This window comes from Anas acuta, chromosome 3 (genome assembly GCF_963932015.1).
Source record: "Anas acuta chromosome 3, bAnaAcu1.1, whole genome shotgun sequence".
Taxonomy (NCBI): Eukaryota; Metazoa; Chordata; class Aves; order Anseriformes; family Anatidae; genus Anas; species Anas acuta.
Genome location: NC_088981.1, coordinates 66795925 through 66809900, shown reverse-complemented (window position 1 = coordinate 66809900; position 13976 = coordinate 66795925). Strand labels below are relative to the sequence as shown.

Genomic DNA, 13976 nt, shown 5'->3' with positions numbered 1-13976 from the left:
GGGGCAGGAGCAGCGTGCTCATGGGGTGAGCAGGGAGTTTGGTGGCCTTCCTTCTGCAGCATGAAAAGGAGGGAGAAAGTGTCTAATCGCTGGGTATTTACACCTCTCAGTGTCATTAGCATTAGATCCTAAGCACATCTTGAAGCTTAAGGCCAGCTTTTAAATATCCCAAAACTGAAAATGGAGGTGCCCATTGCCCATGAAGGTGGTGGCATCACCATCCCTGGGGTGTTCAAGGGAAGGTTGGACATGGTGCTTAGGGACATGGGTTAGTGGTGATATTGGTGGTAGGCGGGTGGTTGCACCAGATGATCTTGGAGGGCTTTTCCAACCTTAATGATCTGATGATTTTATGCCTTTCCAGCATGAAATAACAGCAGTATCCTTTTTTTTTTTTTTTTTTTCCTCACAATTAAGAAAAGCCCTCTGTTAAAACTGCTGATTTCTCTTTGGCAGAGGAAGCATTTCTGCTTCAGAGTACAGAGTTGCTGGAAAAAGATTAATTCCCAAGTGAGGAATTTTCAGGGTCAAATCTCCTCCTGTTTATGCAGGCTGGGATCAGCGATGAGCCCTCTGAAGGTCAAGGCAATGTTTAGCCAATGACTTGGGTTTTTCTTTTTTTTAAAAAAAAGGATCAGTTTTGTATTTATTCTTACGTTCTCAATAAATTTTCAAGTCAGGCTACACACAGTTTGAAGTGGTGTGGGAAGCCAGAGCTGTTCGTGCAGCCATTTGGGGCAGTTTGCCTGCTGACCTTCGGAGCTGCTGCAGCAGCGCTTTGGGGAAGGGTTGGGACACTTCTGGAAATGGCAGCAGTTCGAGCAAACAGCTTGCTTTTTACATCGGGGAAAATCTGAGCACATCCAGCTCCTTTCACCTCAAGACACAAGCAGACCATCCAAGCAGGCCGTCGCTTTGCTGGGACGGCAGGATCCGATTCAGAGCCACCTGGGCTCTGAAGCAGTCAGGGGCCGCGAACAGGACATACTCACTCACTGCCTCGTTACGGCGGTAATTAATTTTTATGACTGCAAGGGGGGGGGGAAAGGGTGGTAGAAACAGATTGATTATAATCGGCTTTTAATTAAAATGCTGGGGCCGTAATTTAAACTCAAAATATCCTATTACTTATCTTCGCCATCTCACGGGCACTAAGGCAGGAGGAGGCAGCGTACCTGATGACCTGATTGTCAGGGGCTCCTGCAATAAAGCTCTTGGGCTGACAGCACCATCACTCAGCACCTCTCCATGCTGCCTTGTGCGGCCCCGCGTCCTGCAGGGGAGCTGCGAGCCTGAGCGAGCTCACTCTGAGCTGCGCCCTTCCTTCTCTCCCCACAGCATTGTGCTCCCCCAGCCCCAAACCCAGGCAGGCAGCGCCCGATCGCCGAGGTCAGAAACACAGCAGCAAATTCAACGTGTCTGCAAGTGACTGCAGAGTCCTGTAAAATAATGCAGACAATGAGTGAAGGTGGGTACGATTACAGAGAGCACAATGAGTCATTGCGCAAATTATCGCATTAGCTTCAAGATCCCAGCCAAATTGGTTTCCGCAATGTGCCTTCTCCACAACACAGGCATCATAAAAGAAGAACAGCAATTAATTTGCTGTCAGACAATCAATACTGTAGGCTGGGGAAAAAATGTTTTAACCTGTTCGAATGTGGTGATTAAAGTTGTTTGTTTTTGCTAATAGTAAATCATTACAATTTATAAATATAAAGACATCTCGTCTCATTTGAGGAAGTGGCAGTGGCAGGAGGAAGCTGGGGTCTGGGTCCTGTTTTCCTTACCTTTGCTTCTTCACTTTCCAAAATATTTTGAACTATTTTTCTCTCCTGCCTCAGTATGGCAGTCCAGGGGACAGCTAGAAGGCTCATCTGGCTTCTTACACAGCCTTGCTGCATGTTAGCCTATGTGGTTTAGGTTTAGGCTCCCTGACTGAAGCAATTTGCTGCAGCACTCATGTCCCAGGCAAACACAATCCTCAGTAAGCCAGACCTCGCCCGAAAGGCCTTTCTGGGGTGACAGGAGGTGGCCCAGCAGCAGTGCAGGGTCCCCTCTGTCACAGCGGCTGACAGCAGCGGAGCTGCACCAGCTTCCCAGCCTGGTACCTGGGGGCACCACTAAGCTCAGTGCAACAGGAGCGGCCAGAGAGGGGTTTTGGACATCTTCTGCCTCCCAGGTGCTGCTGTGTTCTCAGCTGGTAATGCAAGGGAGACGAGCTTTTGTGATATTAAATTCTACACAGTTCCCCCTTGAGGGGAAACTTCAGTCAGAAAACCCTCTTACCAGAAACTTTCGCATTGCAATTCACTCTGGAGCAGAGCTTGACAAAGGTTTCTTTTCTCCTTCTTCTAGGCAAATGCTTTCACAGGTACACAGACCAGTAAATCAGTTTTCTGCTCTATTAATACACACGGGCTGCATTCTTCGGTGTAGCTGCCAAGCTGTTCATGAAAGAGCCGAGAAGCATTAGCTGAACCTATCGGGTTCCCTACAAGCTGAGTAGGCTGTAACTCCACGGCTTGAAGTGTGGCTTCACCTCCATGAAATCAGGACCTGAAACATCAAGAAAAGACAGAAAAACAGCAGCAGCATCCCCCAAAGGGGGAGTAACTCACGGAGAGGAAGAGAAATATGCATATACTATAACATAATTAAGAATCATAGTTCATTGTATACGCTTTCCCTCACCACTTGGAAGTTCTCCAAGTACACCGAACCCGTTCATTTACAAAACAAATGACCCAGGGTTGTTAGCAAGTCCCGCAGAATTGTTTAATTTCCATCCAGCAGGTGATCTACTGCAGATTTAGCTGCTGCAAGGTGTCCTCATTCAAGAGGCTGCAGCGTTATGTGCAGCGTTATTGTCTGAAGTTTTATTTCTAACCACATTTGGACTTGTATTTTGTTTGCGGCGTAAAGGCAACAGAACATTTTCTACCACTACTATTGTTAGCAGTGCTTTAATCATGATACTTTGAAACCTAAACCTGACTTTGAACAGTTCACAAAAGGTCACCCTCAGAAATCTCACGGAAAGTTGGCACCTGTGCAGCCCTTTACATACATTTATACAGGGCAGAGGGGGTTTAATTGAATGAGAAGCACATCATTCAACATTCAGTCACAAGGTCTGAGAAAAGCAAGTGAGCTGTACCATGTATAATGCATTAGCTAATTAAAATGAATTTCCCAGCACCTTTGAAGAGAAGAGCAGAGATCCTCAGCTCTGGTGCTCTGCAGAGTGCAGTGCACTGGGTGATGAGAGAAGATGAGTCAAGGCACAGAGATCATCCAGCAACTGGCGCTCCTAATGGGCTCTTAGATTTCTCCCTGGGAACAGCCTGAAAAGAAGCCATTTTGGGGTAACCACATTTTCCTCAACACTTGGAAAGAATCTTCTCAAGATTTTCTAAAATTGCAACTTTTCACTTCCTCAGACTGTACTAACTTGACATTGAAGGGGAGTTGACATCGCCTGGTTATGTTGGGCTACAGTGACCCGTGGTGCTTCAGACAGGCAGGATTTCTGTCTGCCTTAACTGCTTTTCAGTCCGACCAGTCAGTCATTCATGATAATTGAAAAACAGAAATTAAAAACACTTGCCCTTTTTGATCTCTGGTTTCCCCCTTGGTACCAGACACACTGTTGCTTCACCATTATATATACATACATATATATATACATACATATATATATACACACACATGTATGTATATATAAATATACATATATATAAATTTTTGCCCTTTGTGATCAGCTCTGGGACAACCACTTGTTCCAAAGTTGATGAATCTTTCAGCAGCTCAAACTAATTATCATAACACCTCTTCCTACCATTTTGTGCCAATTTAGTCTTTTTTAAAGTCCAACCTATAACCTCTCCAGTTAGCATCTGACAAGGAACAGTGGCGGCATTCCTAGAAAAGCAGCAGGGACTTTATAAGCAACTCTGCTCTAAAATCCTTTCATTACACACTGAAGCAGTATTTTTGTTGCCAATGCCCTGGTTTTAAAACAAGAACTAATGCCAGGACGAGAGCTTGGTCATCTGATAATGAGGCAGACACACAGATCACCGGAGGAACGCTGGGTGGGTGTTAGGAAGATCATGGACGATTCATTCCTTGCCTCTGGCCATCGGTCCAGCTTTGGTCCCTTCCACTTTATGCCACATATCGGACAAACGACAGCAATGAAGAAGTCAATTTTGTAACAAAATTTATTTTTGCTCTGTGGATACAAATCCCAAACATCAACAAACAAATTCCAGTGGAAAAATACCAGTCATTAACAATGAAAACTTTTATTATTATTTAATAAATAGAACTTTGGCATTCAAAATTCTAGCTGTAAACCCTACTTTAAAAAAAAATTACAAAAAGAGGCAAGAACAACAAGCCTAAAGCTGAGCCAGCCAGTGGCTCCTTTACTTTTTACAATGAACACATTTGGATTAAGTCATGACAACTCTATTTACATATGAGGTATTCTGAGCGGTTCAAAAATTGAACCCAATTTACAAGACTACCAGTCTGCAGAGACTGATCCAGTACATATGTCAGCTGTGCTTTTAAAAGATAGCTCCAGACACTCCTCCCCACTGAACTAATGATAGACTGTAATTAATATATACAAAATAAACACATTAGGGTTTGAGTTTCCTGCTCACACTTCAAGAAAGCTGCATACTACAACCAGCCTAACATTCAAAGTGTACACCTAGTACCTATTTCGAGTACTTATGCTTCTAGATATTATGCAAGAGTTCTTACTACAGAAGTCTAGAAACAAAATATAGGCAGGTAAGAGGAAAACAAGGTGCAGTCATCAGCATTCTAATGCGTTATCTGAAGTTCAAAGGGAATACACACATCAGGCAAAAAAGGCACAAAGGTATGTAGCTGTGGAATTAATATTGCTAACAAGCTACTGGAATAAAATCATCCCTTTCGGTACTAACCACTGACTTGTTTGCAGCCTATGAATGCAGATTAATTCTGAAGATCTTTTCCCACTCCTGACAGGACTCATTACACCAGCGGGAAGAGCCCAATTCCACCTGCAATCCCACCTACATAACCAGCAGCAACACTGACAAAAACCCAGCCCATGCTGACAGACAGCAGTGTGCCACTGCTACCAATGCTAGGGCAACAGGTCGTGGAGGGAAGGTTTTTCTTTCTTTCTTTCCTTCCTTCCTCGTGCTCTTACCCTGCAAGAAAAATATCTGCAACAACAGGCAGGTAGCGAGGGCAAAGGAAGGAAAGAAACTTTTTGAAGCAAAAAGGACAAAATTTCAGCTCTTGCCATTATTTCAGAGCCACTGGCAGTCTCAAATGTTGAAGTCTGAGTGGGTGGTGACAGCAATCTCAGCAACTTCACAGAACTATCGCACTATAAAGCTACACAGCTGAGGCTAGGAACCTAAATCACGTTTACACAATCGAGCTGCATTACTTCTATATAGTAAATACACAGCATCATCTATCGCTTGCCCCAAGACTTTTCTGTCTTTTTCAAAATACATTCTTGAATACAGTAGTTACTGTAAATATCTTCTAAAAGGACTGTATAAATTCCATCTGAAACTATACAAAAAAAGCCACTGTACAAATTTGCTAGCAGACAGACCGGTACAGTATTCATTCATTAGCAGTTGGTTTTCAGCCCTTGAGATTGTCTACCAGCTACAGCAAAAAGTTGTCATGACTAAATCTAAGCGATTCCAACGTTAACATTCGTTAATCAACTGCGTATTAAATATGCTGAATGAGACCACACACACTACATTTTAACCAATTAAACTGTCATGCATATCGTAGACAAAGCTTATTCCATTTAGAGGCATCTGTAAACTGATGCATATATAGTAATTGCTACTCCTACAACAGGCCAAATTTTAAGAAATCAAAGCAAAATACTGTATCACTCTAGATATTCAGTCGGTAGCCTGTATCTTTGGCTCAAACATCCATCATTTACCTCCCTACTTGAATCTGACTGAGACAGGTAAAACTCAGTTGTGATGTTGTTGTTTGTTTGTTTTATATCAAGTGCTTTAAAGTTAACATAAATATTACAGGTTTCCCTAAAAACATATTAAAATGCAAGATTACAGCATTGCAATCCAGGTATTACAAATAAAATGGGACCTCCTTCCTGAGGGACTTTCAACTAATACTTACAGAGCAGAAAAGCTCCTCAAGTGCTTTGAAAATATGAACTTACTGATCTCAAATCTGCTGCACAGTATCACTACGTAACAGCTGGGACAGTGGAGCCACACCAGTCAAGTGACCAGCTTAACAGGACACAGTGACTCAAAAAACCTCCTGTTTCTAATTACCCTACTAAACTTGCTTCTTATTTCCACAAAATTGAGAAAAATGTGTTGCATGGTAATTTTTGCAGGTACATTTCCATCTAAGGAAATAATAACCTGCTACTTAGGTATTTAGTCTCTCCCTGATACTTCTGGTTTATTAACTGAAATCCTGTCATTGAATTTCTGATACCAGAGAGCAGCCACAGACTGGGGACTGTTCCTTCCAAACCAATGAACTATGTGACGGGAACTAAGCCGAGGCCCTTGTCACAGAAGCCCATGCTGTCAGAGGCACAGGTAACTGGGCAAGCCAATTTGTGCAAAGCTCCTTGTTTTCAGTTTTGCACTAGTATAAAAGTATACCTTCAAAACTATAGAAAGAGCAGCGTATAGAAACATAAAATAAAATTGCCTCCTTTCTTTTTTTCTTACCTGAAAGTAAAAGACACTATGCAATTTCACTGGAAATTTCACCTAGACAACGTTTCAGTGCTGACAGGAGCTGGACCAGTCAGAGCAATCTATCTGAAAATGCCACATAGCAATAATACAAATTGTAACGCTATTTTTCACAGATTAGTTCACGTGTAGGTTCATGATAGAGAAAAAACATCAAATAAATAAGTCCGTACAGTTTAAAAAAATAAAAAGGAAATCACTAAATTATAAAAACATTAACGCTGTAACAATGAACAGGAAGCAAAATATCACCAAGTTAAAATTAGTTAACTGCAGGCTATGTTGCTATAACCATCTTTTTCTATTAACATAGATATCATCAGAAAACTGAAGATATTGACCCTTTTGCTATAAAAATGTTACCTTAGGATTTGCTTTGCTCTAACCGCTATGTTTTCTAAGCAATTTCTGCTGTTATCTACACTACAGGTCAGCACACTGTGACCTGTGCTGTAGTCACTTGAAACTTTCTTTTAATATCACAACTATGACTGATGCTCATCTATTTTTTAAATAATGGGATTTGAGAGTGGTTTTGCTCCTTATGAGTTATTGTTTCCTTCAGTTAAATAGTATTTTACATCATGCACTACTGTTCAGCTACCTTTCAGCAATGTTCCAGGAAATTGGACGTGTTAGTATTTCATCTGTCCCACAGCAGTGAAATAGCACTGCCAAGTGACACTCGCTGAATAAACTATGGAACATGATCTTTTTTTTTTTTCTTCTTTTTGAAGTGTAATCTCTTCCTACGGAAAGGGAGAAACCAAGAATTACCAAACGACGTGGAAAATTTTGCAGCCCTCAGATAACACAGGATTTAATACTGGTAAAGGGAAATATTCTGTTCTGAGCCCTGACTTTGACAAGTGCCAAACACTCACTTTGTAGCTGCAGCAGAAAATGGTTGAAGTTGTTTACAACCTTATCGGAGGTCTTTAGGGACACAGATACAGACCAGCCACATTTTGAAATGGAGATGGCAGAAATAAAAGGTAAGTGTGGTACGAACACTACAATACAGTCTATTCTTTTTTTCAGACAGCCATGTACTATATACTACAGTTTCCTGCCTCCCAGCTTCTTGGGTTTGTTACAGACTCCATGCTATTGGAACTTCTCAAAGTAACGTGATAGTGCTTAAAACAATTTGATAGTGGTAAATTTTATGGACTTCAGGTGCGTAGAGGAGTTGAAACTTGATTTTCTTCCACTGTTTGGAAAACAAGGCAGACATACATTACTAAAACCAATGTATTTCCTGTATCAAATTCTTTAGGCAACTTGAAGAGCGGTTAATGCTTGTAGCATTCTAAGACAGCTCTGATTACAATTCCTACAGTGAAATGAAGTTGCAGAACCCCTGTCTTCACCACATACAGCTACAGGTCTCCCTTGACCCTCTGCGCTGATTTCAGAGTACATGTAATACCATTCAGACCCTTGAAGGAGGGAAGGACTGAGAGTAGCAGCAGCACGGCTGTTCTGATGCTCTGATTCCAGAAACTAGTTGAAGCGATAAAACGAGTCCTAATGGAAGAAACAGAGTCCAACCAAAACATTCTTCACAGCTTGTTCCTACATTCAGTAGTTTGAAGAAAAGATTTCTTGTAGTTTGTACCACTCTATTTCAACCGTGACTCTCCCCATCTCACCCGACTCCCGAGATTAAATACGCACGATCCTCACAGAGATGCGTGTGCAGCGCTATTTGCAATCTTCCAATATGGCTCCTGAATAGAAATGCAAAGACCTGTGACACAGCAGCATTTAATAAGTCATTTGCTACCAGATGAAATGTTGTCATTGAGTAATACAATTGTCCCCCATGTCCTGAGCATAACGGTCTGACATTATAGTTCTTAACTCATCGATATCCTTTCGTAACTGACAAACGTCCGACAGCTTCTTCGAAAGAGTCTCTGTGCTGTGGTAATTTTCATTCTCTTCAGCTGAACAGCTCAGTGCTACAAGAAGCAAAAGCCAAGGTTAAAGCTCTAACAACTGTGCTCTTCATACTTAAACCGATCAGCCCCTCTCGAAATAAAGGGGAGGTCGCTTTAATTAACTCAAGACAAATCACACTTCACTATGATGCAAGGCAACAAAATGAGGTACCTTCTGATTGCACCAAGACCTAGGCTTGGTAAAGTCTAATGGCTCTCAACAACAGCAAAACAAAACAAAACAAACAAAAAATGGACAAAACAACCATTTTCTAGAGACTTTGGAAGTTCCTGGACGCTCAGAAAAGAGTGGTAGGAGGGCCTGGGAAATGAGGCCAGGTAAGATTACAAGGTGGTAGTACCGATATGTTGCATTATTCACCCTGCTGGCTGATGGCAGTCTCATGGACTTGGAGACTTGGTATATGCTGCCCTGCCCGGCATTTCAGAGATTTCCAGTGCAGATGAATCTATGTGGCGTGTACAGGATGCTGTACTTCTACATCTCTACCTTGGTGAAGGCCCAGTTCAGCAACTGGTCTATCTAATCCTAAATAACACTCAGAAAGCAATAGCATATGATACATTCAAGTACAGAAAAAAAAAATCTTGGTAAGTGGGAAAACCCAGCACAAACTCACTACACTGGAGGTTTGCCTGACTGGCTTTAGGATGCTGCCAGGCACTCAGACTTCTACACACAAACACCCACCGCCTCCCCCCAGAGATTGTTACTCTTCTATGTCCAAACCACGAGTAAGCACTGGAACGAGGTCACTTACATCTGATTCCCAGCAGTAAGGAAAGGTTAGGCTCCTTGCCCTGAGCTCTGTGGGTGAGAATACTGCACAGAGCTTTCAAGTCAAACAAGCAATGGGACATCTCCTTGAACAACTGGTCTGCTACAGGCATCTTCTCAGATACTGGCTGCCGGGACTGCTCCACCTGCCGGATCTGCTCCTTCAGAGAGGCATTCTCTTCCATCAGTCTTTGGTTCTTTGTGGAAAGTTAAGAGGAAAAAAAGGGGCAAATTAGTCTGCAGCATGCAGCGTAGCAGGAAGTTTCCTGTTTCAAACCACAAACAATATTAACTAAAACCAGTTCCATACACAGAAGAATAGTTTTGTACCCCTCCAAAGAATGGTAGATGGACAGCTTCTATACAGCTCTCCCTTCCATGTTACCATTGCTCAGTGACCTTCACACTTAAAACTTTCACTTCTGGAGGTAGGGATGGCATCTATCATATTTCAGCACAGCATCAAACACAGTGAAGTATGTATTAAGCTCCTAAAGCCCTACCACATGGTCTCATAATGTGTTTTTTTAAGTTTGTTCTTAGCGGGTGTAGTGATGGATCGGGTTTTTAGAGTTTTTACTTACTTCAGAGAAAGTTTTATTCAACTGCTCTATATTCCTTTCTTTTTCTTCAAGCTCATTTGCCATCTTCTGAACTGTGCGCTTTTCTTGCGAAAGCTTCTCTTGCATAGACTAAATTGAATGAAAGCACAAGTAATGAGTTTACATTTTCATACTGCAGGTTAGCACTGACAAAAAAGCGTGTCCTCAATAATTCTGTATGTTTGTTACTCATTGCTTTTGGATTACAACTTTGTTTTTTTTTATTTTCTACCAGGTTCCACCTCATGATGTTCAACCAGACCCCAAGAGCTCTCAGGAGCTTAGTTGTTCCAAATACCAGTGAAAGCCTTTAGATAAGCAGTACCTGTTTATAAACAAGAAGACTGTACGTATGCAAAATATCACTCCAACATGGGATCCATGAAGTCTAAAATAACCATGTCATCTTGTTTTTTCTATCCAAATTATTTCACTTGAGATAAGCAGCAGATTAATGACAACTGAACTTCACTTGTGTACTTGCCAAGTTACTTGAAGACTTTTTTTGGCCTCTATTTTCCAGGAAAACCATGGCAGGAGTTGCCACAACCTTTCAGAACACTGAATTTACCTCTCGAATCTGCTATGTAGCTGAGAAAAAAGGCTTTGATAGCTGATACAGAGTACCAACCTCTTTAAAACCAGTCATACACAGGATAAATCAGAAAAGCACACTACAATTTTAGGTGCTGAAGTAGCAACTACTGCAGGCAAAAAAAAACAAACAAAACAAAACAAAACAAAAAACTTTTTTGTAGTTTACAGGGTCATTTTTAATGGATACAATAGTATCAGCAAAAAGTCTCTAGGATGCTGCTGTATTTATGAACTGGAACTTTCCAGGTTTGATTTCCAGATGAGTCACAAGCAGCAGTAAGCCAACAACCCCTGCACAAGGAATCAGCTGCTGTCAGTTCCCCAGTTTTCACCTACAGAGCTGAAACTGATGATCAGGAGATATTTCTAAAGCAGATTTATTTTTTTTTTCTGATGATTTCAGCATGACCACAGTTATCTTAGATGTCAAAAGCACAAACATCCACTCCACTGTCTGGCTTTCAGACCTGTAGGCGTGTCTTTCAAAGTCATCTGGCAAAATTCAGAAAAGGGAATATTCCAACCAGCTTATGTGAATACTAACAGCAATGCATACTAATTACATAAACTCCTGATGCTTTGAAACAAAGAGATCTTTTCAGCTGTCACAAGGAGAAATCCTCTTTTGTCGTTGATGGTATTACTTACAGATCTGATGCTGTGCTACCACAGAGCACATAGTGTCTTCCCCATCCCTAGCTCGGCACATTAATATGTAAAACCCGTTGGCCAATTTCAATTATAAGATGTAAATCCAATCCCATCATGCTCAAAGTACAGCTGGAGCACTAGTGACAACAGTGCATGCTTTGGCACAGTTTTGCTTGTAACCTTCCACAGAGTGGAACCAGAGACCGTGATGGGAGGAGGAGAAGGAACGTTTCATGAACCAATGGATCTCAACTTACAGAATGACACTGCCTGAGAAGAATGTTTTCTCTTGAATTTCTGTAGTTAAAATTCTAAAGATTCATCTTCCAAAGCAGGGAACTCTCTTAAATGGAATTCTACGTGATGGCTTAAATGAAATACTACAGGAAGATCAAAGTCACTCTTCAGTAAGAGATAAGTTCAAATTGCTGCACTATGACTCTGTAGCTTTATTCAAAGATAGAAAAGAAATCAAGCTCCCCACCTGAAATAACACAGCAACTTGTATCTAACTGTGTTGGTTTTGGGGTCTCAGTAAGGCGATTAAGCTTTGGGAAGAAAGCCAAACTTACCCTTCCACGAACTACTCCTAAATGGCATGCAGGATGGAAATTTCATGGACCTGATCCCATGGATTGTAACGCACAGGAGACCATCTCTATATGTGGACCTGCCCTATACCACAGAGTGGAGGAGAAGCCATTTAACTTGACCTGCCAGCTGTAAGGACGCTGCTGACAAGGAGGCATGCAGCAGTGAGGAGCAAGGCAGGGCCAGCAGGGAGTGGTATGCGGCCCTGATGAGGTTGCCTAGCACATTCAGCTCAATGCTGCACAAGCACTGAGGAAAAGCCAGGAATTTGTCTCACCTTTTTCAAAAATGCAAAACAATGGTGCTAAAATTTACACGTTTAATGTGGACTAAGGAAAAAAAAAAAAAAAAAGAGGTTTATTTTCATCTAAGTAATAGGAATCATTAGGCAGAAACCCAGAAATGACTACTTGTTTTTAAAGCATTTTCACACATTTGATGTGCCTCTGTTCACCCACACCATGCCCCTAGCAAGGAAGTGCTGAATGGTGTGCGTCCTAAAGATAAGCTCTGCTAGAAAGCGCAGCTTCATGCTGCAGAGGAAGGGGAGGAAAAGAAAGGGCCCTGCTCCATGTCGAAGGAAACACTGTGGGCTGGGAGAGAGCAGGAAATAGCTCTGCTTGATGTATTTCCTTTGCTGTGCTTGAAGATGAGCGTAACCTGGGTTTGAACAGTCCTCTTTCATCTGCTTTAAACACCATCTACTGAAAAAAACGGCCACATTCGGTCAGACTGAAGGACCATCGAGCTCTGTCTTGACATCTAATAGTCTTTGATGCATTTCTATTCATGAGCAAGTTCAGGAACACCCTGAGCCAGCTAGGATACATGCTCTGGTAGTGCCATTTACACATTTCACATCTGTGTCAACAACAGACATTAAAGGTTCGACCACACAGCCTTCCTTAGGGTGGGTACATGGTGGGGAAGGGGTGCTCAGAAATATGACCTTCCCCAGAGCTTCACCTGTCACTAACCTTGCACAACTCTGTAGTTCATCCTGACTTTTCCCTTTGGCTTTCCAAAGTTACCACTGGGTGGCATTACTCCCAGCCCTGGCACAGGTTGGGTTTTTATGACTGACAGGATTGGCAGATGTACTTGGAGTAACACACACACCATACAAGCTGACTTCTATCTGTTTTGTACAAAAAAAAATGCTATTTTTCCAATATCTAAATTAATCATCCAACTTTTTGCTGTTGTTTTTTTTAAAAAGCCACTCTCATCAGTAATTTTTGTCTTTTGGAAGATGTGCTTTATATTCAGCATGACATCCTGTCAACCATAATTTTAAGCCCTCACGCTCAGGAGAGCAAATCAACCAAGCCAAACCACACGAGGAAGATCAAAATCACTCCATCATGATTATAAGCAAACAGAAACTAGTACTGCTCGATACACTTATCTGAAGCAGAATTTCCTTGGTTTTGGATTGCAAGTTAATAACAGTGAACTGAAAGACGTTCTCAAGCACAGCCTTACAATGAGGCAGAAGACAGGGAGTAAAGTAAGATCTCATCTGAAGATAAATGATGTCTCCCTGCTGATAGCAGATTTCAATTTCTCATGAGCTAGTTTTCAATGTTTCCCAGGGAATAAATGAGGACGGCACGGAGGATCAAGGATACAATGAAACTGCTGTAGTCCTACATGCAACTCGAGGGCTAACACCACTTTCAAATCTTATTTTCTGACCATATACAGAGTACCTCAAAATGGGAAAGGTAAGAGAATTTCCTGGACAACAGAACACTCTCCCGTTCACAGCCTGCCACAACTACTCAGCATTTCCCAGACGCAGTTCCCTAAAGCCATTTCAGACTAAACCATCTGTACAAATGTGCACAAAAATCACTAACGTTTTAAAAATCTCAAGACAAAGGTCCCAACAAGAAAAAGACCAGAAAATTTTGGAAAAATGAAAAGATTTAGGGTGGTGAAAACACACGTAGGCAAGTTGTGTTTATTAGAACAAAAAAAAATGAACTATAGAGAG

The 13976-nt window shown here is 41.8% G+C and overlaps 1 protein-coding gene across 5 annotated transcripts in view; it reads right to left on the bottom strand.

Annotated features, from left to right (window-relative positions):
- Positions 1-4208: 4208 nt before the first annotated feature.
- The window catches only part of CEP85L (centrosomal protein 85 like), a 150056-nt gene continuing 140288 nt past the window's right edge, over positions 4209-13976 (bottom strand). For all 5 annotated transcript variants that reach the window (XM_068677612.1, XM_068677613.1, XM_068677611.1 and 2 more), the window contains 3 exons: positions 10121-10228; positions 9520-9733; positions 4209-8758 (listed from right to left, as the gene is read on the bottom strand). In XM_068677612.1, coding sequence (XP_068533713.1) covers positions 8595-8758; positions 9520-9733; positions 10121-10228 — 486 coding nt within the window. In that variant the 3' untranslated portion in view covers positions 4209-8594. The remainder of the gene's footprint in view (positions 8759-9519; positions 9734-10120; positions 10229-13976) is intronic.